Below are 26,053 nucleotides of genomic sequence, written 5' to 3'. Positions count from 1 at the left end.
TACAAGATTTCTCCCTGCACCCCTCCCTGAGCTCTCCCTAGACTTACACAGTCAAGAGCCCTCAGTGTTTTTAAATAGCTTCCTTTGCTGGCCGTTAGCTTGGAAGCATTGATCATGACATCCGCTTCACAGTAGAAATGAGATGGAAAGTGGCCTCTGCCACGCCAGTGTAGTCAGGAACAGGAACCGGAGCCTCAGAATCAGAGTGGCGTCCCAGTGAGTAAGGAGAGGACTGGATTTAGAGAAAGAAGACCTAGGTTTGTGTCTCCAGCCTGAACTTCAGTAAAGCCTGTTAACTTTGTAGAATAACCCCCATCCTTCCTCACCAAGTGATCTGTTTTTTGTTTTTCTTTGAGACGGAGTCTCGCTCTGTCACCCAGGCTGGAATGCAGTGGTATGATCTTGGCTCACTGCAACCCCCACCTCCCGGATTCAAGCGATTCTCCTGCCTCAGCCTCCCAGGTAGCTGGGATTACAGGTGCCTGCCACCACGTCTGACTAATTTTTGTATTTTTAGTAGAGATGGGGTTTCACCATGTTGGCCAGGCTGGTCTCAAACTCCTGACCTCCAGAGATCTGCCTGTCTCGGCCTCCTAAAGTGCTGGGATTTTGCTGGGCCCCTCACCAAGTGATTTGTAAGAAGATATGTGTGATACTTCCTAAACTTAAAAGTATTGTAAAAATGAAAGATGTTTTACAGAGTCATGTCATGCAAGTTTTAGTCCTAGAGTCTAGTCTATACGTTGCCTCTAGAAAGGTGGCCTTAGACATGACAGAACCTCTCACAGCCACAGTCTCTCCACCTGTAGAAGGTAGGAGTTGGGCTGGATGATCTTTGAGACCTAAAAGATTTTGTCATTTATTGTCAAATGATTAAGTCAACTCTTGCTTTGTCATCTTTAAGAAACAGGCAGTAAATATTGACTTCAGCAACAGGTTTGAAAAAACGAATCGCTCGGTGTTTCTTGCAGGAGGAGCAAATACGACATCCTCATGGAGAAGCTTTCCGGCATGCTGAGCACACGAACTAACTGTATAGAGACGCTGGGAAAGCTGAGGGAGGAGCTGGTGAGCCTGGGGTTTCCCACGGGCGGGGCTGGGTGTGATCTGTACCATAGCTGGGAGGTCTTGTCAGGCATAGATGAATGATTTGCAACCCAACGCCCTATTCTGGATTTGATGCAAATGAGATTTTCCTTTGTTTGTTGTTTTTTTCTTTTCTTTTTTGAGGCAGAGTCTCTCGCTTTGTTGCCCTGGTTGGAGTACGGACTGTGTCCTTCCCAGATTCAAGCGATTCTCCTGCCTCAGCCTCCTGAGTAGCTGGGATTACAGGTGCCCGCCACCATGCCCTGCTGATTTTTGTATCTTTATTAGAGACAGGGTTTCACCGTGTTGGCCAAGCTGCTCTTGAACCCCTGACCTCAAGTGATGCTTATGTCTCAGCTTCCCAAAGTACTGGGATTACAGGCGTGAGCCACCACGCCCAGCTGTTTTTTTAGAATGAGAGAGTGCTTTGTCCTTCATTTAAATTCTTGCCTTTGCCTGACTTCCATTTTTCCCCTGGAGTTCATTCTGGGACCTATTATCAAAGTTCAGGCGGAATAGGAAAACGTAGCATTTAGGTTTACTTCTGTAATCAAGCTTGTGATCTTGTTCCCAGTGGTTTTGTACTGAAATAGCAGAGTGGCTGTCCTGAGGGGGAGGGGAGAGGACGCAGGGAGGAAGGCAGCTGTTGACCTGCTTTGTCTTTGGGCCCCAGTGAAGGGAGCGTGAGAGGGAGAAAGGCGGAGGGGTGCTGCTTCTAATCTGATTGGAAGGTTTCAGTGCAAGTCAGGAAGGAGCCAATGTTAGAGATGGAAGGAAAACAAGATTGCCCTGTGTGTGAAACCAGAACTTAAAACTGAACATTTGAAGTCAAGCTCTTTGGTGACTAGTAATTAGTCCCCTAATGAGTGGTCTTCTGTCTGACCACAGGCACTAGGACAGTCCTTGTTCTTTCCCCGCGTTGCATTGGTGGAGTTCTAGTCTCTGATTTCATTGTTCACAGGGAAAGGAAGTATCTTCCGCATTGCTAGATTCACTGTCTGCCTAAGCCTCTTTAAAGCAGTAGTTACAGTCTTGAGGCTTTTGGGCCAGACTTGGTCTGTTAAAAATCAATTTGACCTAGCATTTTTTAAAAAATTGAGACTTTCCATAAAAATCTAGGTTTCCAGTCTATCTCGAGAACTGAGAAGCCTGGGTCTGCCCTCTCTCCTGACAGCAGTTAGCTGGAACTAGTTGTGCGCTGGCTGGGTCCCCTGCAGTCCACCTGCTTCCTGTCACCTCTCAGACACGAGGCAGGGAGGCAGGGCCCTTTGTCATTCCATGAGCACTGCTGTTTGTAGTAGGGGAGAAGTGTTTTGCTTCTGTGTGTCTCAGTTTATCAGAGTAGAAAATCAAAGATAGACGGAGAAGGCCTCTCAGGAAACCCTGGCAGAAACGAAGGAACTTCCTACCGGCTTAATAAACAAATAACTGGCCACCGTGTGGATTGATGTTGCTTGTCCAGCCCATGCAGACTCTGGAGATTGAAACCCTCCCTCCTACCAAGTCACTCAGGGGCAGGGAGACAGGGCTAGTCTGGTTTCAGGTCAGCCCTGTGGTCTGTGTTAGCAGCAAGCCTTGACTGTTGCTGGACAGCCTTTCACTTATTCATTCAACAAATACTTCAGGAAGTGTGTATGCTGAGTTAGAACTGTGTTCCACAATAAGATGGTAAAAGTTAGCCAGGATGACAACAGGTCTCACACTGTCATGGAGCTGTCTAACCAGAAGGGTAGGCGTGTGAACACATACCTGGAAGGATGTAGCCGAGCCAGTAGCGGGAGAGGGGTGCTTTCTTTAGAGAACTGGGAAAAGCCTCATAGAGCTGTGCCAAAAGCACAGTTGAGCTGGGCTTTTCCCCCACACAGAGGGAAAGTGGCATTTGACGGAAAGGAGAAGAGCTGGTGCAAAGGCATGAGTTGTGGAAGGCCATGCAACATGCTTAGAAGTGGGCAGTAATCCAGAGGGCAGCCAGCACATTGTGTGACTGGATAGGAAGGTAGGGGCCAGATCAGAAAGGACTGGAGTGCTGGCTGAGGAGTGGGGACTTTAGCCTTGAAACTTTAGCTTTATGCACTGCTGCTGGCCGTGTAGAAATGAAGAAGTTCTTAGCCAGGGGTGGTGGTATGCACCAGTCCAGCTACTTGGGAAACTGAGACAAGAGAATCTCTTGAGCCTGGGAGGTGGAGGTTGCAGTCTAGGCAGATGAGCTGGTAGAGGGAAGGGGATGGGAAGAAGGTGGCGAGGTTGTGGCCATGAGGGCCAATGTTTGAGAAACATTTTGGAGCTGGAACTAACAGGACGTGGTGAGTGCCTACACTGGGATGTAGAGGTGACTTGAAGAAAGAGGATCTCAAGATGAAGCCAGTGCATTTGCTGGAGTGGCTGCTGCTCACCGAGGCAGCACAAAGGCAGGCTTGTAAGGCAGGGATCACATCTACTTGCTCACTGCGAGCCCCCACGATGAAGACAGTGCCTGGCCCCCTGTAGATGCTCAGTAAATATTTGCTGAATGAGAGTTGAATAAATAGAGAGGTCAGGAAGAGGAGCAGATTTGGGTGAAGAGGAGGCACAGGACAAATCTGAGTTTTGGACGTATTCGGTATGAAGATCTTCTGTGACTTTCCCCTGGTGATGTCTAGTCAACAGCTGGAAATTGGGGTCACAGAGAGCTGAGCAGGATTCAGTGAAAATTAGCCTATAGATGAAGCTGAGGCCATGAATATGGATGCTGCCTTTGGGGGGGATTTGGTACGAAGACTCACTGCCTCTTTATCTTTTTGCTGGCCAGATTGTGCAAGTCGTTGATGGCAGCCCCTCAGAAGGAAAGACTACATCATCCTTCCCCTCTTAGGATGGTCCAGGGCTTAGTGCCATATGTCAAGGGCTGGGATCTGATGGATGAGTTTCCATGGGGTCTTTTTATGGTGCTGGGGGCATGGCTAGATTAACGATAGATGCCATGTACAAGCCAGTGACTTTGAATGAGCCATATGTGAGTCATCTGTATTGTTTTGATAGCCATATGTTCTGCCACCCAAGGGCTGGAGTGCTGGTTAGCCTGGGGGTAACCACACATATGTGGTGGCAGCAGCCCACAGACATTTGCTCCCTGTCTCTCCCCAGAGTGTAAGAGGAAACCTGTAAGACTCAGCAAAGAGCTCTCAGTCACGAATGCCTCCTGCTGTTCGCTCCTTCACTGGGAGCTGTGGTGACCTGCCTTACTCCTCCAGGGACTGCAAAATCACATGGCAGCAGTGCCCAGGAGGGTGATACCCACAAGCAATATGGACCATGTGTAAAATAAATTTTTGATATAATATAGGTTTAAGAAATTAACTTTCCTCTAACTACCATTAGAGAAAATCAGCACAAAAATAATGATAAATGGCAACTGACCTTCAGTTTCATTGTTGGAGGCTCTGATGGGGGAGCACAAAAGCTGTGACCCCCTGGAGCCGCGTGGGCCCCGCTGAAGAGCAGCTGATCGAGGCTCCTGTTCACTGTTGCTGTGAGGAGCTACAGTCCTAGCATTGGCTGCCAGATCTTACCCTTTCAAGAGAAGCCAGAATCTAGGTCTTTTTTTATGTGAAATCACTCACTTTTCAATGTTGGCAAGTAAATTACTTTCTTGAAGAAAAACATTGTATCAATTTTAAAAGCACGGCCTGCACTGGAGGCTGCTGTTGGTCACCCCTGCAGGGGAGATGTTCCTAGGATCATTTTGGTTTTCAGCCTTGCAAAAATAGGAGTGATGAGATGGAAATACCCATTATTATTCTGTTGTAACTTCACAGAGCACATGTAAATTTTTACAATTTTTTTCTTTTTTTCTTTTTTTTTTTTTTTTAAACAGAGTCTCACTCTGTCACCCAGGCTGGAGTGCAGTGGTACGATCTCGGCCCACTGCAACCTCCACCTCCCAAGTTCAAGCAGTTCTCACCCTCAACCTCCTGAGTAGCTGGGATTACAGGCACATGCCACCGCACCCAGCTAATGTTTCTATTTTTAGTAGAGCCAGGGTTTCGCCATGTTGGCCAGGCTGGTCCAAACTCCTGGCCTTAAGTGATCTGCCCGCCTCAGCCTCCCAAAGCACTGGGATTACAGCTGTCAGCCACTGCAGCCAGCCTATCGCATTTTTTAACCTATTTTTTTCTCCTTTCTTTTTCTCTACTGCCTTTGAGGGACAGGGGTGTGTGTCTGTGTGTGTGTGTTTGTATTAGTAATACGCTTACATGGTTAAAAAATCAAAACAATATGAAAAGGTATCAAATGAAGTCTTCAGTCTCCACGCCTCCACTCCCGCCTACCTCATTCCCACCCCTGCATACCCTTCCAGGATTTGGCAAAGCGAATCTCTTTCCCCCTCTCTAATCAAAAGGTAGAATCGTTTATATCCTGCTCTGGACCTTGTTTTGGTCCCTTGACAAGGTAGCTTGGCAGGCTTTCCTCGTTAGTACCTCAAGATAATCAATTAATTCAGGTCCTGAACTTGTGTTCATTTACATGACTTTCTAGTCATTTCAGACATCTTGCTGTGTCTAATAGTAGCCTTTAAATTGTGTTTTGGCAGGGGCTGTGTGAAAGGACGTTTAAGCGTCTGTACCAGTATATGCTGAACGCCGGGCTAGCCAAGGTGGTGTCTCTTCGCTTGCAAGAGATCCACCCTGAATGCGGACCTTGTAAGACGAAGAAAGGTAATGCAGAGTCTCAGCTTCTGTTCCATTGGCTGGCTGGCTCTCACTTCTCTCTTGTAAGCTTCAGCCTCTCTCTCCGATCACATTCTGCCTTACGGCATAACAATTTCACACATTTATTCAACTCTATACCTCAGTGCCTGGCTCGGGACTGTCCGTATAAAAAGTGCCTAAAAAATGTTTGCTGAACAAACTTCCAGCAAACATCTCTGTGGTGTCCTCCAAAATCATACTTTTATGGTGCCAAATAAACAAGTTCATCTTTTCCTCCTTATACTAAGCCACTCTATTTTTTTTTTTTTTTTTTTTTTGAGGCAGAGTCTCGTTCTTGTCACCCAGGCTGGAGTGCAATGGTGCGATCTCTGCTCCCTGCAACTTCTGCCTTCTGACCTCAGGTGATCCGCCCACCTTGGCCTCCTAAAGTGCTGGGATTGCAGGTGTGAGCCACCGTGCTCAGCCTTTTTTTTTTTTTTGAGACAAGATCTTTCTTTGTTGCTCAGGCTGGAGTGCAGTGGCGTCATCTCGGCTCACTGAAATCTCCGCTTCCTGGGCTCAGACGATACTCCCACCTCAGCCTCATCACACCCGACTAATTTTTGTATTTTTTTGTAGAGACAGAGTCTCGCTGTGTTGCCCAGGCTGGTCTCAAACTCCTGGACTCAAGTGATCCACCTGCCTCAGCCCTGCAAAGTGCTGGGATTACAGGCGTGGGCCACCACTCCCAGCCACTTGTCATTCTTTAGCCTGCCTTTGTGAAGTGCCTACTCTGTATTGCATGATCTTGTTATCTAGCCCTGTAAGGTTGGTAGCATTGTCATCATTTTATGTGTAAGAAAATTAAAGTGAAGAGATGCCGAGTAACTTACAGAAGGTTAAACAATCAGTACTCAGCAGAGGCAGGATCCGAGCCTTCTAAGAAAGTTAACTTAAGGAACAGACTGTGAAACTTTAAAAACCTTCCTTAGGCTGGGCACTGTGGCTCACGCCTATAATCCCAGCTCTTTGGGAGGCTGAGGTGGGCGGATCACCTGAGGTCAGGAGTTGGAGACCAGCCTCGCTAACATGGTGAAACCCTGTTTCTGCTAAAAATACAAAACATTAGCCAGGCATGGTGGCGCGTGCCTGTAATCCCAGCTACTCCAGAGGCTGAGACAGAAGAATCGCTTGAACCCGGGAGGTGGAGGTTGCAGTGAGCTGAGATTGCGCCATTGCACTCCAGCCTCCATTATATTTTTTTCCTAGACAGGGTCTGTCTCTGTTGCCCAAGCTGGAGTGCAGTGGCACAACCATGGCTCACTGCAGCCTTGATCTCCCAGGCTCAAGCTAATCCTCCTGCCTTAGCCTCATGAGTAGCTGAGACTACAGGCACACTTTACCATGCTGGGCTAATTTATTTTTATTTTTAATAGAGACAAAGTCTTGCTATCATGCCCAGGCTGGTCTTGAACTCCTGGGCTCAAGCGATCTCCTGCCTTGGCCTCTCAAAATGCTGGGATTATAGGCATGAGACATGAAGTCCAGTTATTTTTATCTATTCTTGATTTTTGTCCCATCCTTTTTACTCCTCCTGATTAACCAGAATCATTTTAAAAGCTGCGGGTCAGAGTTCTCAGTAAAAGGTGATAGTTGGAATATACTCATTTATCTGCACTCCACCCGAATTTCACCATAGTGATGAAAGGGATATAAGAGGAGTAAACCCTCAACTACAAAGAAAACAGGACAGGAAATGACAACAGCTAATTTTTGTATTTTTAGTAGAGATGGGGTTTCACCATTGGCCAGGCTGGTCTTGAATCCCTGATCTCAGGTGATCTGCCCCCCTCAGCCTCCCAAAGTGCTGGGATTACAGGCGTGAGCCACTGCACGCATCCCTCAGTATTTGACTTTGAAGTCTAATGGCCTGAATGCCTAAAATACTCAGGGCCTGTGGAGCTAGTAATCATTTTTATTTCCTGTCCCATTGGAAGAAAGGTGTTAAGGAAAAGACAGAAGTAATTTATATTTAAAGTAAAGAGAAACTAAGGAGAAACCTCAGTTCCTTAAAGAACCTTTTTTGCTAGACAGGCAACTGTAGAGAAAGGCTTCTCCTGAGCCTAAGGTCCCTGGAAATTTAACCAAACTAACTTGAAACTAACACCTCACACCTGAATGGACTTGAGAGTAAGACAGCCCTGGGTTAGAATTCTTGTTCCGTCACTGTTTGGTAAGGTGACCTTTAGCAAGTGATTTGATCTCTGTATACCTCAGTTTCCTCACCTGAATTATCTAGGGGGTAGTAGTACCCGCTTTCCAGGATATTGTGAGACTTACAGGTGAAAGGAGACATAGAGCAGGGCCATAGGCTGATGACACACAGGCCCGATCTAGCCGTGTGTTTTGTTTGGCTCACAGTGTTTGTGTTGAATTTGTTGCTGGCATTTAAAAATCAGAAATTTTCACCTAAAAGGTCTGACTGTCAACTTCTCTGTAAAAATGCAATTAGGCAACGTTGAACTTCATTCCTTTATTAGCAGTTGGCTAGGCAGAGGGAACTGCCCCATTTCGGAGGGGCTCACCTTCCCTTCTCACCATGGACACCTGCTTCCCACTGTGTAGCCTGCGGCCTGCTTCACGCTGGGATGTCATTTGCCTGACCGTTGAAAGTAAGTTCATGCATAGGACCCATTGCCCAGTGAGTGGTTTCCATCATCTTGAGGCCTGGGGCTGGGACAAGAGGACTTTACAGAAGAAAGATCAGCATGACTTACAGCGCAGACAGTGGTGGCTTTGGCTCCTTGTGCTGGATTAAGGCAGCAGGCACCAAGATGGTGATGGTCAGGATGGTTAGATTGTCACATGCATGCACAAGGAGCCATTCTGATGGCTGGAGGGATGTCTTTGCCCACACTGTCGCCCACCTCTCTGCTGCTGCGACTGGAAACCTGGGCTCATGGTGAGTCCTTCCCTCACTTCCATGGCACGCTGTAGCTCAGTTACTCATCTGTGTGAATTCTTTCCAGCTAGCTCCTGAGCTCCTTCAGGGTGATGACCACACGCTTTTCATGCTTTATGTCCTTTTTAAAGGCTGTGCAGTGTCTGCTTGAAACAGGGTAGGCGCTAAGCAGATGCTGAGCAAATTTAATTTAATTAAGTGCCACTTCAGTTACTTTCCATACGCAGGAGGCAAGAGATGAAGGCAGTTTTCAGGGTTTTTTTGCCTTGAGCTTTGTCTTTCCAGTTTGCAAAATTAACATAAAACCTTCCCTCTAAGGCATTATGGAGGAGACAAAGCTCAAATAATAAATAAAGATGATGTATTATTTCATTTAAATTTACAGATATACCTGGATCTAGTATATAAATTATTTCTAAAACTCCTTAACGAATTTGGATTTAGGCATCTTTCAAATGCATATTTCACTGCACAGAAGGCTTCAGTGATCTGTTTTGCAAAAAGCAAAAAAACTTTGGAAATGTAAACAGCCCCGCTGAACTGATCTGTTTTGCAAATTTGGATTATTTTCTTCAAGTGTTTACCAGTCATCCTGTGTTTATTAAATTGTGCTGAGAAAAGAAAGGGAGAGAAGTAGAAGTGAACTCAGCAGTCTGTCGGAAAATGATCACAGTTGGAAACAACTCACAGAAATTGTGCTCCCTGGGGCTAATGACTGAGGCGGTCAACTGGCTGGTTTTTCCAGGTTGTCACAAGCTCAGCATTGAAAGGACTGTGGGGTGAAGTAGCTGCGAATGAGATGGACTCTCTCCTCAGAGCTGTTGCCCCTGTGACTCTAAAAAAAAAGTTCAGTAAGATTTCAGGACATGAGATCAGTATACAGAAGTCCATTGTGTTTCTATACACCTGCCATGCACAATCTGAAAATGAAATTAAGAAAACAATTTTGTTCACGGCAATTTAGGAATAAATTTAACAAAAGAAGTACAAAACATATACTCTGTGAAAACTACAAAATGTTGCTGAAAGTTAAGATTTATGTAAATGGAAAACATCCCAGGTTCCTGGATCCAAAGACTTCACAGTATAACGAATCTACTGATTCCACACAGCCCGTGTGAGAATCCCAACTGACTCCTCAGAAATGAACAGGCTGATTCTAAAATTCACAGGGAATGCAAAGGGACCCAGAGAGCTAAAACAATCCCGAAAAAGAAGAATAAAGTAGAACTCACACTTCCTGCTTTTTAAACTTACTGCAAAGCAATAGTAATGGATACAGTGTGATACCGGCACAAGGGTAGACAGATAACTGAATAGAACTGAGAGTCCAGAAATAAACCACACATCTATGATCAAATGATTCTCGCCAAAAGTGCCAAGCCCATTCGATGGGAAAGGTGTGGTCAGTCATGAAAGGCCATGACTGTGTGGTTCCATTTATAGGAAAGTCCATAATGGGGGAATCTGGAAGTAGATAGTGAGTGCTTAGGGCAGTGGTGCGGGGAGAGAGGAGCGAGAAAGGGTTTGAGGTGATGAGAATGTTCTAGAATCGACTGGTGATGGATGCAGGGGCCTGTGAATATAGTAAGAAACCATTGACTTGTACAGATTAAATGGATGAATTGTGTGATATGCAAATTATATCTCAACAAAGCTATTAAAATTTTAAAAAGTAAATAATAACCAAGAAACCTAGCAGGGTATAGCAAATTAAAGTATGATAGTTAAAATGGCCAACAGGCACAGCTAAAAAGTTAAAGTAGGATTGATGTATACAAGCTAAGAAAAAAGAAATGAACCATATTAAGAATGATTAAAATGCAACAAATAAATCCAAAAGTTTAAAGGAGCTTTGAAACCAAAAAATGGATTAAAAAGAATCAAGATTAGAAAAACAAAAAAGATAAAAGGTGAATATGAACAGAAAAAGAGCAGAAAAAGATTGTCAGAGATGTTAAAAGCCTAGAAAATTTATTATGCTGGAGGGAAAATGGTTAAAACAGTTAAAAAAGTGATTAAAGAACACTAGCTTAAAAAATGAATAAGAGAAGTAAAAGAAAGACATGGTAATATGGCAGAAGCTCTGTTGAAAGCAAGAACTTTAAAGAGGGGTAAGAGCCCCAAGAGTGTGAATTTCTGGGCTGAGTAACTTCTGCTGAGTCCTAGACAGTTCTCTGGAAGGGACCCAGGCACCTGGGGAGCGCCCTTTGCCGGGAACTGGCCTCTTCCCTCGTCTTTGCTCTCCCCCAGGAGGGACCAGCCACTCAGTCCTGCAGACAGCAGGAGGCTTTGGCCTCCCTCAGCAGGGAAATGTGTTGTGTTTCTTGGAAGAGCACACTGGGGACAGGTGGGAGGAGTGTGAGGACTGGGGAAGAGAAGCAGGCTGGAACAGGATGGGTGACTGGCCGTGCGCTGAGGGAGGGGCCCTAAGATTTTCTTGTAAGACCTCTCTAAGGTGTAGCTGGCTGATGCCTTTGCAGGCTGAGAAGGGAATGCTCCCTGCGCTAGGAAGAGTTGAAGGCAGGTGCTAGAACTTGTGAGCAGGGGAAATGACCGTACAGGGTGAGGGCCTGGCAGCAGACGGAGGTATCCATGGGGCCAGTGCAGCGACTAGGATGTTTCTCAGTGAGGGATATGGCCTCCTTAAATAGCCCCTGGCTCAGAGTCCTCAAGAGAGGTTTGCTGCTGCTGTTAGCACTGCACAGTTGACACCAGCCCCTCCCATCTATTGATCACACTTTAAGAGCACTGGGGAGGCTGGGCCCCGTGGCTCACACCTGTAATCCCAGCACTTTGGAAGGCCCAGGTGGGCGGATCACTTGAGGTCAGGAGTTCAAGATCAGCCTGGCCAACATGGTGAAACCCCATCTCTACTAAAAATACCAAAATTAGTTAGGCATGGTGGCAGGCACCTGTAATCTCAGCTACTTGGGAAGCTGAGGCAGGAGAATCGCTTGAACCTGGGAGGTGGAGGTTGCAGTGAGCTGAGATCGCACCTCTATTCTCCAGCCTGGGTGACAGAGCGAAACTCCATCTCAATTGAAAAAAAAAAGAGAGAGCATTGGGGACCTCAAGTCAGCTACCAACTCAGCCCAAGGGTTTGGGGAGGTGATTGACTCAGAAGCTGTACACCAAGAGTGTTTCAAGAGCGTTTATATAATTTTCTGAACCCTTTAAACCCCCATGTGTACTATTGTCAGTACCCTTGTTTCCTCGAACAATTAGTGAGAAAAACCCAAGACCCTGTGGGCTTGTCTAGAGGCACTAAAAAGAGGAAAGAACTGGGCGAGATGCCATATTGTTATCTCATTTTGTGGTCAGTCTTGGAGTGGAGGGAAGTGGAAAAAACATCGAGATGACAGTCCAGGCAAAGCTGGCTGGGCATGGTGGCTCTTGCCTGTAATCCCAGCACTTTGGGAGGCCGAAGCAGGCGGATCATTTGAGGTCAGGAGTTGGAGACCAGCTTGGCCAACATGGTGAAACCCCATCTCTACTAAAAATGCAAAAATTAGCCAGGTGTGTTAGTGCACGCCTGTAATCCCAGCTACTTGGGAAGCTGAGGCACGAGAAACGCTTGAACCCAGGAGGTGGAGGTTGCAGTGAGCTGATCACGCCATTACACTCCAGCCTGGGCGACAGAGTGAGACTCCATGTCAGCAAAACAAAACCGGACCAAACACAAGGTCTCACTCTGTCTCACCCAGGCCAGAGTGCAGTGCTGTGATCATGGCTCACTGCAGCCTTAGCCTCGCAGGCTGAGCAATCCTCATCCCTTAGCCTTCCAAGTAGTGGGACTACAGGGGTGTGCCCCCACACCAGCTAATTTTTTTAAAAAATTGTTGTTTTGTAGAGATGGGATCTCACTTGTTGTCCATGCTGGTCTCGAACTCTTGGGCTCAAGCGATCCTCCTGTCTTATCCTCCCAAAGTGCTGGGGTTACAGACGTGAGCCACTATGTCCAGCCTTGTTTCTTTCATTCTAGTCCTTCTAACCATACAATCCTGTCAGTACTATTTTCTTTCTTTCTTTCTCTCTCTTTCCTTTCTTTCCTTCTGTCTCTCTCTCTTTTTTCTTTTCTTTGTTTTTCTCTTTTCTCTTCCCCTCTTTCTTTTTCTTTATTTCACCGATAAGAAAACAGAGGCACACGTCCCTTGCCTGAGGTCGCAGAGCTGGGCAGTGCTGGTGCAGGGGTTTGAATAGAGTGTCGGTTACTTACTCTGCTGCCTCCCATGTGAGACTAGGCTGAACTCAGGAGGAAGTGGAAATCGGGTAGTTGAGTGCCTGGGGCCTGAGCCTGGCTGGGACACTGGCTAAGGGTAAAACCAGTCTAGGACAGCTCCCATGGGCCTGAGGATCTGTGGATCTGGACTCCCTTTCAGGCCTCCCTCCCTCCAAGCCAGCTTCCTTGTCCACTGCAGAAATAGCTTCCAGTCAGTCCCAAACATCATGCCTACAAAATAAACAAGAAAATATACTATGGTTGGCATAGAAACCTTCCACAGCTACCTTTCTCTGTGTCCTCACCTTCATTCCTGCCCTCTCCCCTCCCCTTCCCCAGTAGGCCCCTTTTCCATCTCAGCGCCTTTGCTCATACCATTCCTTTTGCCTGGAAGACCTGTCTTCTTCTGCCTTATCAGACAATTCTTAGTGTCCTTTACTGTCCCACCCAAATGCCACCTCCTGTCTCTGCTGTCCCCTGCCTAGCCCCATCCTGCCTCTTTCTCATTTCCAGGCTCTGTGCATGCTTAAAGCAGGGTCCTGAGGGTGTTGTAGCGCATTTCCCAGCATGGTTGGCTGGCGCTGCTAGTAGTCAACCAACCAAGAGCACGCGTTGAGTGCCTAATTTGCCTCAAGTGTTACGCTAGGGCCCTTGAATGCATTCATTCATTTAGTCCTTACTACCAGCTTGTTCTAGGCATGCTGTTAGAATTACCCTCATTTTACCCATGAAGAACTTGAGGCTCAGAGAGGTAAGGAGCTTCCCCATGGCTGAGCCAGAATTCAAACCCAGGCATGTGAAGCCTGAGCACATTGTCCTTCCTGTGCTGCCCGCCAGCCTCTCTCTCACACACACAACCTTTTGCAGGGGCAGGAAACCTGTCTCTCTCATCTGTTTGTGTTCTGGGCCCAGCACAGAATATGCTTGTGGAGTCAAATCGAGTTAAAGGCCCCAAGCACTGTCTGATATTTTCAGCCCAGGTGACTGGGTATGCCACTTGATCCTCCAAAGCTGTGCATTTCCAAGGTTGAACGATCAGAGTTGTAAAAGCAGCAGCAAACATGTACAGAGCACTACCTCCACGCCAGGCGCTGTCCTAAGGTTTCTATGAGGAAGATGCTATTATTATCCCTATTTTATAGATGAGGAAACAGGCCTAGAGGCCGTATTACGTAGCCAAGTTATACAACCAGCAAAGGCTGCCAGAGGCAGGGTATCACCGGACAGATTGACGCCGGAGCCCATAATTTAACCTGTACCACCATTGCCCTGGGGTGTGTGCCGCAGCACCCCCACCTCTGTCATTCAGTGTTCCCTGAATTCTGTGCTTTCAGCCTGTGGCCAGGCGTGTGCGTGTGTGTGTGTGTGGGGCGGGGGTGGCGGGGAGGTAACACACTGAATTTACGGGACATCTGCCTGCCTTACCAGTAGGACTTTCCCATTGCTTGTGATCCTTAAAGAGGAAAGCTGCCGTGGGGTTCGTTTGTTCCCATCTTGCTTTTGTTCTTTCTTGGGTTGATCACAGTTGAGAGTGTCATTTTACTAGGAGGCCAGATGGATTTTTCACTGGGAACAGGAGAAATACAGACTGTTGGTTCCACCTCACAGCTACTCTGGTTTTTCCTTTGCAATGAATCGTGCTCTCTGATGGAAATTTGAAATTCTAGCCTAGCCAGGTGGCCTAGTGTGGAAGGCATCGGTTAGATCACATGACCACTCTGAGTGTCAATTTTCTTTCTCTTAAAATGGCAGTAATAACTTGCAGAAGCCACGTGGTTAGTAAGTAAAATCGCTTCCGAAAACACTAACACAATGGCTGGCTCATACTAGGTGCTCCTTAAGGAGTCACTCCTTCTCTTTTTCTCATCTGGGTCTTCAGAATGTCGGAAGGAAGCCCATCTTGGATCCTGGACACAAAAGATCTATGTGATTCCTTTGTGTTGGACTGCTAATATTAGCATGCCATGTCTTTAAAATGCCTGAAACTCCTCGTGCCTGTGAGCGGGTGCTGGTTGTATCTTACTGCCTTTCCTTCCTGGGAAGAAAGCCCTGTGTCCAGGGACCAGGGGTTGCCATTAGCAAGTCCCCAGTTCCTCCCAGGGGAATTGCTGGTCACTGAGGTGGTAGCTTAAATGGGGCAGTACGCCCCAGTCACCCTGGATGACATGCGCTTACTCGGGTCTTGCTCTGCGTCTGTGGCTTTTGGCTTTAGCTGACTTGTAGTCTGGAACAGGTACCTTCAAAAAGGCAAGTAGGAGCCAGAGGGATTTTAATAATAGAAACTGAAATTCTAAAGCTGGTAAAACTCTAGAACTGTGGGAAAGGCACACAGGGCTGGTGGAACTCCTTCCGGATGGTCCCTTGGAATCACAGGCACACACTACACTGTTCCATCGTTTACCTGCCTGATCTCTTAACAGTTCTCCCCACAAGGCTAAACACTTGTCATCAGCCCTAGTTTTCAGGCAAGACACTTGAGGCTGAGGGAGGTCAGCCACCTTGTCCAGGCCCACCCGACACAGCAGCAGGGCTCACAGCCAGCTCTGTGGCAGAGAGTCTGGCTTCCCCACCATGGTGCTGGGCTGCCTCTCCAGCACAAGGTTTCCAAAGGAAAGATGTGCACCAGGCTCGACTCGGTGGCTCATGCCTGTAACCCACTGCTTTGGGAGACCAGGGTGAGAATGTCACTTGAGGCCAGAAGTTCTAGACCAGCCTAGGTGACAAAGCAAGATCCCATCTCTACAACAAATAAAAAAAAATAATAATCTGAGCGTGGTGTTGTATGCCTGTAGTCCCAGCTACTCGGAGGTGAGGTGGGAGGACCGTGTGAGCCCTGGAGTTCGAGGCTGCAGTGATTGTGCGGCTACACTCCAACCTGGGCAACAAAGCGAGACTCTGTCTCAAAAGAAAAAAAAGATGTCACGGCATGGGGAAAGGAAAATGTTTCTGTGATTGGTATGTTGTGAAAGAGCAAAGTCAGACACAGCTTGGTTAAATAAAACAGGGCTTACTTGCTGGGCAGATACAGAAGAGAGTCCGCTCAGTTGGAATTCACAGCAGAGCAATCAGCTATGCCCTGTGGGGCAGGCAGAGCCACAGATCCCACGGCCAAAACATTCGGAGAGTCACTCCAGGCCTTCTGGAAGCACAGCCACCTCACGCTGGGCCCAGCCTCAGCACCTGCTCCGGGTCGTGGGTGCCTTGTGGGTCCTGGGGCTGATGATGCCTATTGTGGTTGCACAGAACAGCTCATAGTCGTCCCGCATCGCCCTCAGCCCCCGTGGCCAACAGCTGAGCCTCATGCTCAGAACCAGAGCAGGGGGGCGCCTTCCCGGGAGTCTCCAGGAGCCAAGCCATCATGACCAGAGGGCAGCTTTGGGGCTTATCCCACAATAAGAGGGAGCCCGCCACCTTGAATGCCACTGATGTTTGTCATGCCTCTGCGCTGTGCTAGGTGCTGGTGGTACTATTCAGAGTAACTCCCCTACTGGCCGAGTGCATCCACTGCAGGCTGGCAGCCTGGGCTGACTGACATCCTAGCTGTGCCACTCCATAGCGCCATCACTTTGAGCAAGTGCCTTAGCTTCTGCATCTGTGAAATGGAGCTTACAGGGACCTGCCTTCCTTGGGGTTGTGGGATTTTATGGGTTAATTCATGTACCGCCCTTGGCATGGTGCCTGGCTCCCCGCAAGTGCTGGGTGGTCATGTTGAGGGATTGCTCCATGCCAGCCTCTGTACAGATGTTGTCTCGGCCATGCTAACATTAACCCCGTGACACAGAGAACACTGTCATCCCATTTTGCAGGTCGGAAAACAAAGAGTCATACTTGGTAATTTCCCCAAAGTCACAGACATGGGGAGCTGTGGAACTTGAGATGGAAACACTTCTCTGCCTGGCCCTGGAGCCCAAGTTCATCCCCACCTTCCCTCCAAACGTTTATTCAGGAGGTAGTTGTGCCATTTGTTGGAGGGGGGCATGGGATGGATATCAGTTGCTCCTCTAGTAGAGAGGTGAGGATGGTGAACCAACTTGGTGGGGAGAAGAGGGTTTTTTTTTGTTTTTTTGTTTTGTTTTGTTTTGTTTGAAACAGGGTCTCACTCTATTGCCCAGGCTGGAGTGCAGTGGTGTGATCATAGCTCACTACAACCTCAAACTCCTGGGCCGAAGCGATCCTCCTGCTTCAGCCTCCCGAGCAGCTGGGACTACAGATGCACACCTCCAAAGCCTAGCTAATTTTTTGTATTTGTTAGGGAAATGAAGTCTTGCTCTGTTGCCCAGGGTGGTCTCAAACTCCTGACCTCAAGTGATCTGCCCGCCTTGGCCTCCCAAAGTGCTGGGATTACAGGCGTGAGCCACTGTGCCCGGCCAAGATCAGAAGCTTTGGAGGCTGTGAGGCTTTTTCTCTTTTTTGCCTACTGAGGTCACGCGTTTACTAGTACCATTTCTTGCCTTCCACCGTGTTTATTTTGAGGGCTGTCCTGTGGGTCTTTTCCTAGCTAATTAGCCTCTTAAGGAAGTTTAAAAGGAGAAGAAATAGCGCTGGGCCACTGGCTGAGGACGCCTTGGGTCTGACTCCCCTAAGTGCTGTGTTGTGCTGCTGCTCAGGCAGAAGCCAGCGTCCCTGACCCCGGGTCACTCCGCTATTCCCAGTCTCAGGGACGTTTTGAATCGGGGTGTCTAAACCGAAGGTTTAGAGCCTGGATTCTGGAGCCAGATTGCCTGGTAAATGCCAGCTTCTTACTGGCAAAGGGACATTTGTTTGTGAATTCCTCAGCTCCTTAGTGTTCTCATGTGGGACTGGAATGATCACCCTTACCTCCTCTGGCCATGGTGAGGGTCAGTTCATAGGGCACACAGGGAGCCTAGGACAGCATCCAGGATGTAGTACTGGATAAATGGTCGTAGTGTTATTAGGAGCAATAGGTTGCTCGTGTGAGCAGCATGGTGGGGTGGGGGTTGGGAGGGGTTTGACTAGCGGACAGTCTAGGGGGGAATGGCGTGGTGGTCTTGTCTTCCTTTGTGCTGGGTGTGTTGGCCACCAGCTGTTAGAGGTGCTACTTGTAGAAAGGGAGCCTGGCAGGGGACCCTGTCCCAGTGCCCGAGGCTTTAGATAGTTCTTACTCATGTCCACAGTCCTGAGAGTCCCCTTGTCCCCATATTTCCCCTCCTGATTGCTTAAGCCTCCCATTCTGAAAGAGAGGGATTGCAGGAGAGGGCAGGGCAGGGGCCTGGAGCACAGGGCAGAGCCAAGAGGGACGGCAGGAGGCCCGGCGGGGACTTGGCAGGAGCTGAGGCTTCAGGCCTGCGCTGGGGCCTTAGGTTGCCTCTAATGAAAAGCCGTGCCCTGGGGGACTTTCTGTTGCTGTGAGGAGTGGAGGGGTCAGCAGCAGGTTGGTGCCTAGGGACCACTTCTGCTGGCCACTTGCCCTAGGCTGGCTCCCCCTAGAGTGTCTCCTGAGGTCTGTTGAGTTCCAGGCATCTCCTGAGTTCCAGGCCCTAAGATGCTTATTTGCGAACTTCACCTGCAAGCCACATGTGCCCCCAGAAGAACCTCCTGCTCGAGTGGAGGTGGCTGGTCCTGACTTTCCTTGGACCTCAGTCTTGTGTGCTGTCGGGGGTGGCATTTCACACTCGCGGGCAGGGTCCTGTACTAGAGGGCTGGGCTCCAGGGCCAGAGTCAGTGCCCACTCCTTGCTGTAGCACCCAGGATTCTGTGCATCCACATGCTGATGAAAGCTGGTGGAGAAGCTGTCCCTATTATTCTTATGACTACTGTAACAAATTACACCAACCTAGTGACTTCAAACCACACAGATAGATTACTATCTGAAATGGCTTTCACTGGGGTAAAATCAAGATGTTTGCAGGGCAGTGTTCCTTCTGGAGGCTTTAGAAGAGAATTCATTCCTTGGCCTTTTTTAGTTTCTAGGAGGCACCTGCATTCCCTGGGTTGTGGTCCCTTTCTCTGTTTTCAAACCCAGCAGTGTAGCATCTTCCAGTCTCTCACTCTGATCCTACTGCCTCTCTCTTTTAACGACTTTTTGTTGTTGTTTAGTGTTTTGTTTTGAGACAGGGTCTCTGTCACCTGAGCTGGAGTGCTGTGGTATGAGCTGGGCTCACTGCAACCTCGACCTCCCAGGCTCAAGCAGTCCTCTCACTTCAGCCTCCTGAGTAGCTGGGACTACAGGCACATGTTACCACACCTGGCCGATTTAAAAAATTTTTTATAGAGTTGTGTCTTGCTATGTTGCCAAGGCTGGTGTTGAACTCCTGGGCTCAAGTGATCCTCCCTGCTTTGGCCTCCCAAAGTGCTGAGATTACAGATGTGAGCCACCATGCCCAGCCTAAGGACTCTGTGGTATTACATTGGGCCCACCCAGATAATCCAGGATAATCTTATCTCAAAATGCTTAACTTCACCCTGACAACAATGACCCCCAAAAATCCACGACGCCTTAATTTAATCACTTCTGCAGAGTCCCTTTGGCCATGGAAGGCAACATGTTCACAGGTTCCGGGGATGAAGATGTGAACATCTTTGCAGGGCAGTTTTCCCACTCCAGGTTATCGTGTATCACAGGATATCTTGGTGTTCATGTTGGAGACCGGTGACCTGAACTGAGTCACTTTTCCCGTCACTTACAAGCTGTTGGGAGCTTGGAAAAGTTATTCAACCCCTCTGTTCCCTAGCGTCTTCATCCAAGGGTTGTTGGGACCGAATGAGTTAGCACATGTCAAGTGTCAAGAAGTCCCCATTTTTCCTTGTACCTTTTCTAGTTCTTACCTACATGTACACTTATGTTTCTCTTGTTATAGCCGTAGGCACAAGTGTGTTATGTTTTCCCCATGTTTTACTTTTGTAGGTTGCAGTATAGGTGCAGTGCGATGATTTGAAGGCAGACACTAGTCCACAGAAAGTGAGGTGGCTGGTAGGTATGCCACCCTCCACCCCCGTTGCTGATTTTTTTGTAGTACTCGTAAGATCGCTCTGATGCTATAAAGAGTACTATAGTGAACCTATTAGTACAGATAGCCTTGTCCTCCTTTTCAGTTGTTTTCTTGGAATAAATGTTTACACTTGGAATCATTGTAAAATCCCCTTGAAATGCTCTAGAAGGGTTATACAGCTCTTTTACACTGCTGCCACACCTTAATGGCAGTGAGTATTAGCTTAAAAGGGAAAAGATGTTTTTTATCGTTTTGGCAAATACCACTTGCGTGCCTGCTGAGTGTGGGCCGTGTCCTGGGTGCTGGGAAGAGACAGGCACGTCTCCTGTTGTCATGGAGCTGGTCTCCAGCAGGAGAGGGCCACTGTTGATTTAACAGAACTAATAGCACCTCGTTATTCCTTCCATTTGCATTGTTTTCTTCCCTCATTCTTCTAAAAGCAAAAAGCAGCTTTATGGAATACATTGTCAGGTCTTGTGGTCCTGACCACATTTTTAAACCTCCGGACATGGTGATGTGTATGACCTTTGTGGGGAATCTCTGTCTCTGCCGACATGTGCTGTGATATTTCAGAACCCCTCAACTCCCCCAGGCAGCGCTGCTTTCACTCATTGCTGGAAAACCCGTGCTTGTGTTGCCAGGGACTGATGTCATGGTTCGGTGCCTCAAGCTGCTGAAGGAATTTAAACGGAATGACCATGACGATGACGAGGACGAGGAGGTCATCTCCAAGACAGTGCCTCCCGTGGACATCGTGTTCGAGCGGGATATGCTCACACAGACCTACGACCTCAGTAAGTCTTGTTCCCACACCAGCTTGGATGTGGTTCCCGAGAATCTGAGTCAAGAAGTGCTTTGCCCACATGTGGAGAGAGGACTCTGCTATAGAGAATGTAATACAATGGGAAGCGCCTTGGTTCCCCAGAAAGGTTCAGGCTTTGAGGTCAGATTGGAGTTTGAGTCCTTGCTCTGCCACTTAGCCATATGACTTTAATGAGGTCTCTGAGCCCCAGTTTCCTCATCTGTAAAAGCAGGCATTTTAAAGTTCTCCAGAGACACAGAATCAGTAGGAAAAATATATGTAGATGTGTGAAAGGAGCTTATTAAGGTAATTGGCTCGTGCAGTTATGAATGCTGAGAAGTCCCACTAGCTCGTCTGCGAGCTGGAGGCCCAGGAAAGCATCAGAACTAGGGAAGCCGCAGGGACATGTCCCAGTTACCTAAGGCTGGAGAGCCTGGAGTTCTGATGGCCAAGAGCAGCAGTAGAGGGGGCTGCAGCTCCAGAAGAGAGAGAGGGCAAGTTCGCCTTCCTCTGGCTTCTTGTTCTGTCTGGGCCCCTGGCTGATGGGATGGTGCCCGCCCACATAGAGGGCAGATCTGTCCCACGTAGTCCACTGAATTACACACCAGTCTCCTTCAGAAACACTATTACAGGCACACCCAGAGATAAAACCTGACTAGTGATCTGGGTATCCCTTAATCCAGTCCCATCGACAACTAAGGTTAACTATCACATGTTGAGAGCATCAACACTAGCACATTATGAGGATAAATGAATCAAAATAAAAGAGCTGCTATAGGGTCTGGTGCATAGAAAGCACTGAAAAAAGAAAGCTATTACTATTGTTATTCAGAGGTTCAGGAGCTACCTGTTGTTTTCTAAGATTGGTCTGGTATTACCACAGGCCAGGAATCTATGGTAAATGGGCAAAGAAAATATTCTCTCCAATTCCTAACCCTTCCCCCAGGTCCCCTAACTTCTGTGTAGGACACCAGTGACCTAGTGTCATAGGTGGTGTGGCCTCAGGTCCCTGCAGGGAGGACAGAGCAGAAGGTGAAGCGGCTACAGGGGATCTGACTGAGCTGTGGGGTCGGCCCAGCCTTTTTGGAGGGCTGTTTGGTAGCTCTCTTCACATCTCTCAGAATGGGTTCCTCACAGCACAGCTGGGGAAACGCTGCCCTTAACCCTTTCTTTTTTCTCTTTCTTTCTTTCTTTTTTTTTTTTTTTTTGAGATGGAGTTTCACTCTTGTTGTCCAGGCTGGAGTGCAATGGCGCCATCTCAGTTCACAGCAACCTCCGCCTCCCAAGTTCAAGTGATTCTCCTGCCTCAGCTTCCCAAGTAGCTGGGATCACAGGCATGTGCCACCATACCCGGCTGATTTTTTTTTTTTTTTTTTGAGACGGAGTCTCACTGTCGCCCACACTGGAGTGCAGTGGCGCGATCTCGGCTTCCTGCAAGCTCCGCCTCCCAGGTTCACGCCATTCTCCTGCCTCATCCTCCCGAGTAGCTGGGACTACAGGCGCCCGCCACCACGTCCAGCTAATTTTTTTGTATTTTTAGTAGAGACGGGGTTTCACCATATTAGCCAGATGATCTTGATCTGATCTCGTGATCCGCCCGCCTTGGCCTCCCAAAGTGCTGGAATTACAGGCGTGAGCCACCGCACCCGGCCAAAAGAAAGATACTTCTGAAAAGTCAAAGAGCTTTGCCACCACGTCTGCCTTGCGGCTCATGTGCTTTACTTCTGGGACTACCTGCCTACCTCCCAGTTCCTAAGCCGGCTTCTTCCTGGAGTTCTTAGTTCCAGCTTAGTAGGATGCATTTAAAGGGCCTCTGAGCGGCAGATATACTCACAATCCTGACATACACCAGCTTATGACAGCCCAGGAGTGGACAAGCTACACACAGCAACAGTGGGGCCCAGTGGTCTGCGAGTCATTTACTCCAGAGCTGAGGAATACCATTTCCTTTCAAAGTGCCCGCTTGCACGACTCTTACGGGACCATGCAGTAGTCAGGGTCCACAATGCCTCTGTGTCTATCAAGAAATATTGGGAAATGAAGAATACACATTAAAAAAAGTTCTGAATTAAAAATTATTTTGATGCTTCTTAAAGAGGTCAGTTTCATTGATCTGAAACAGTTCATTCATGCGAAAGGGCTAATTTCTTGCCATTGGGTAAAGCCTATTGGGTTCCTGCATTTTCGTATTTCAGCTGTTGATCACCTGACATTTAGTATTTTAACATGGTGTCGTGAGATAGTAAGCATTCAAACATTAGCTGTTAGCATTACTAGCCTAGCATAGTATATTACTCAGAGGCTTGGGAGGGAAGCACGCTTGGGAGGATAAGGGAGAGAAATGGCGTATGTTTTGTTCTGTCTGTTAATTTCACAGCATTGAAATGTCTGCTGAAAAAGTGGGCTGGAAGCTGACTTGTGCAGAACAGCTCCTTTGCAGCCGTTTGGGTTCATGTGTATTGTTTCTCACAGTTGAGCGCAGAGGCACGAAAGGAATTTCCCAAGCTGAAATCCGAGTGGCTATGAATGTGGGAAAACTAGAAGCAAGAATGCTGTGCCGACTCCTTCAAAGATTCAAAGTTGTCAAGGTAATATCATGAGCCTTCCCCCAACACTCCTTGTCTTTGGAGGTGCATGCGGTGTATTCGCTAAGGAGCATCTCAGTCAGAAGATTCGATGGCCTGACGTGTGTCAAGGAGGCAGTTGGCCTCCCTGGGGCTGAGTGCAGTCCATAGCCATGTTATGTCTCTCCCTCACTGTGGTTCCTGTTTGTCTTCACTTTTTAAGAATTGAATGACTTGTCAGCTTTGAAAAGTCAGAAAGTAGCCGGGCATGGTGGCCCACACCTGTAATCCCAACACTTTGGGAGGCTGAGGCAGGTGGATCACCTGAGGTCAGGAATTCGAGACCAGCCTGGCCAACATGGTGAAACCCTGTCTGTACTAAAAGTACAAAAAATTAGCCAGGCGTGGTGGTGCATGCCTGTAATCCCAGCTACTCGGGAGGCTGAGGCAGGGGAATTACTTGAACCCAGGAGGCAGAGGTTGCAGTGAGCCAAGTTGGCACCATTGCACTTCAACCTGGGCAACAAAAGTAAACTCCATCTCAAAAAGAAAGAAAAGTCAGAAGGTGATGTGGCTACCCCAGGAGCCTACTCCCATGTGGGGACAGTCAGCTGGGGCTGGCCACTCTGTTCACCTGCTTCAGACAAAGCAGTGCTCTCCAGGGTTCCACCATCCCCACCTGGCCCTCCTTCTCATGCATGTTACTTGCCTGGTGCCTGGGGACATCGAGTTGGCCAGCTATGCCCGTCTGGCACTCTTCTTTTGTAATTCAGACCTGTGGTCTCAGCCCTGACATGCCACTCTCGTCTTGCTCACGATCTGGTCATCTGGCTGGAAGGCAGTGTTATAGTTGGGTGAATGACTGCAGCACACTTAGCCCCATCCTGGCATGTGGTATGTAGATGTTACTGTTTTCCTGTCAAAGGCCCTGGGAAGAGCCCCTTGCCCTTTTCTGGAAGTTAAAATGGGTATGGATCACTGATGCCCAGTCCACCAATCCTCATGGCAGTGGCTAAGTGGACCTCGAGTTCTCCAGTCTAACTTTTCAGTCTGCATCACAAACACTTGCTGCTTACTGACCGTTTTGTGTGGGCCACGTCCTGTCCCAGGCACTGGGGCTATATGGAAGGTTAAGTCAGGGCCCTGCCCCTGAGAAGCTCATAGCCTCATAGAGTAAACACACATTCAGGGTTGTACTTCAGAAAAGGATCCCTGTGGAAGCAAGACCTGGGGGATTACAGAGAGGAAGAGCCTGGAGGAAGCATCAGTGTTGCCCAACCCAGGGCCCAGGCAATAAGACAGGAGACACAGAAGAAAGACAATGAGGAAATAGACGCCACAGACCACCTGAACCCCTGTGGGTATGATGCCCTCTTTGCAGTGGGATAAACACATCTTATTCCCTCTAGGGATTCATGGAAGACGAAGGTCGGCAGCGAACCACCAAGTACATTTCCTGCGTGTTTGCAGAGGAGAGCGACCTAAGCCGGCAGTACCAAAGAGAGAAGGCCCGCAGTGAGCTCTTAACCACCGTGAGCCTGGCATCTATGCAGGAGGAGTCGCTTCTTCCTGAAGGCGAGGACACCTTCCTCTCTGAGTCGGACAGTGAGGAGGAGAGGAGCAGCAGCAAGCGGAGACGCAGAGGGTCCCAGAAAGACACAAGAGCCTCTGCGAACCTCCGGGCTAAGACCCAGCCTCATCATTCCACCCCAACCAAGGGTAGGGAGCGCGTGGGGCAGGCGGGGGCTGCGTGCACTGCACTGCTGGGCACCTGCAAGAAACACCCCTTCAGTTCAGCAAACACCTGCAGTTGCCCTTGGAACTATCCTAATGAGAGGCCCGATGCTGTCACTTGTACCACATCATCATGGGTTTGGAGGAGAGGGTCCTGTGGTATCTCCTGGCTGCTTGCAAATCATTTCTTCATGGCCGATGTTTTGTTTGCTTGTTTTTACTATTAAAGGATGGAATTTCATAAGCTTCCTCTGCCCCCTCCCCTCCAACAGTCTAAGACTCCTCCAAGATTTTAGTTTAGTTATAGAAAACTTTTTTTAAATGCATAGTGAGTAGTGCTGATGACCCGTTTGCAAATCTGGTACCCAGCTCTGAGCCCCCTGGGGACATTGTTAAATGTCCAGCTTAGGAGGGACTCCTGCTGGCATTTCATAGGTAGAGGCCAGGATGCTGTTGAACATCCTGCAATACACAGGACAGCCCCTGGCACAGAGAATTAACCGACCCAGATGTCAGCACTGGCCAGGTGGAGAAGCCCTGCTGTAGATGAGAGGCCAGAAGGAGGGGCCCAAGCTACTGCTGGTCTACTTCCCTCACCTTTCAACTGACTCTCAGCAGAATCCTCTGGCCCGTGTGGGTCCGGTCTGACTGCCAAGCAGGAATGCCCTCCTGGCCTCCCCCTTGATTTGTTCTACCTCTTTCCTCCACCACAGGTGGGTGGAAAGTTGTAAACCTACACCCATTGAAAAAGCAGCCACCCTCCTTCCCAGGAGCCGCTGAAGAGAGAGCCTGCCAGAGCCTTGCCAGCAGGGACAACCTCTTGGATACCAGCAGCGTCTCAGAACCCAGTGTGTCCTTTGTCTCCCACTGTGCGGACAGTAACAGTGGTGACATAGCTGTGATCGAGGAGGTCCGGATGGAAAACCCAAAGGTCAGTGCATGCAGAGAGAGGGAGTTGTCTCTGAGAAGGAGCCTGTGGCCTCATGGTTTCTGTGCTTAGGAATCACATGATCGCAGTGGAGTCATCCACAGCGAGAGTGCTGCGTGCCGAGGCCTGCCTGTGCTT

General features: G+C 48.5%; 1 protein-coding gene across 2 annotated transcripts in view; it reads left to right on the top strand.

Moving 5' to 3' along the window:
- The window catches only part of GTF3C1 (general transcription factor IIIC subunit 1), an 86,681-nt gene that overhangs the window by 15,546 nt on the left and 45,082 nt on the right, over positions 1–26,053 (top strand). Inside the window, exons 5-10 of one of the 2 annotated variants that reach the window (XM_073015257.1) lie at positions 972–1,068; positions 5,657–5,780; positions 20,529–20,681; positions 23,162–23,277; positions 24,663–24,972; positions 25,758–25,918. In XM_073015257.1, the coding sequence (XP_072871358.1) occupies positions 972–1,068; positions 5,657–5,780; positions 20,529–20,681; positions 23,162–23,277; positions 24,663–24,972; positions 25,758–25,918 (961 nt within the window). Of the gene's footprint in view, positions 1–971; positions 1,069–5,656; positions 5,781–20,528; positions 20,682–23,161; positions 23,278–24,662; positions 24,973–25,700; positions 25,919–26,053 lie in introns of both variants that reach the window. The other variant, XM_073015256.1, reaches the window with a different exon arrangement.

This window comes from Chlorocebus sabaeus, chromosome 5, assembly GCF_047675955.1.
Source record: "Chlorocebus sabaeus isolate Y175 chromosome 5, mChlSab1.0.hap1, whole genome shotgun sequence".
Taxonomy (NCBI): Eukaryota; Metazoa; Chordata; class Mammalia; order Primates; family Cercopithecidae; genus Chlorocebus; species Chlorocebus sabaeus.
This window is presented reverse-complemented; position numbering and strand designations above follow the sequence as displayed.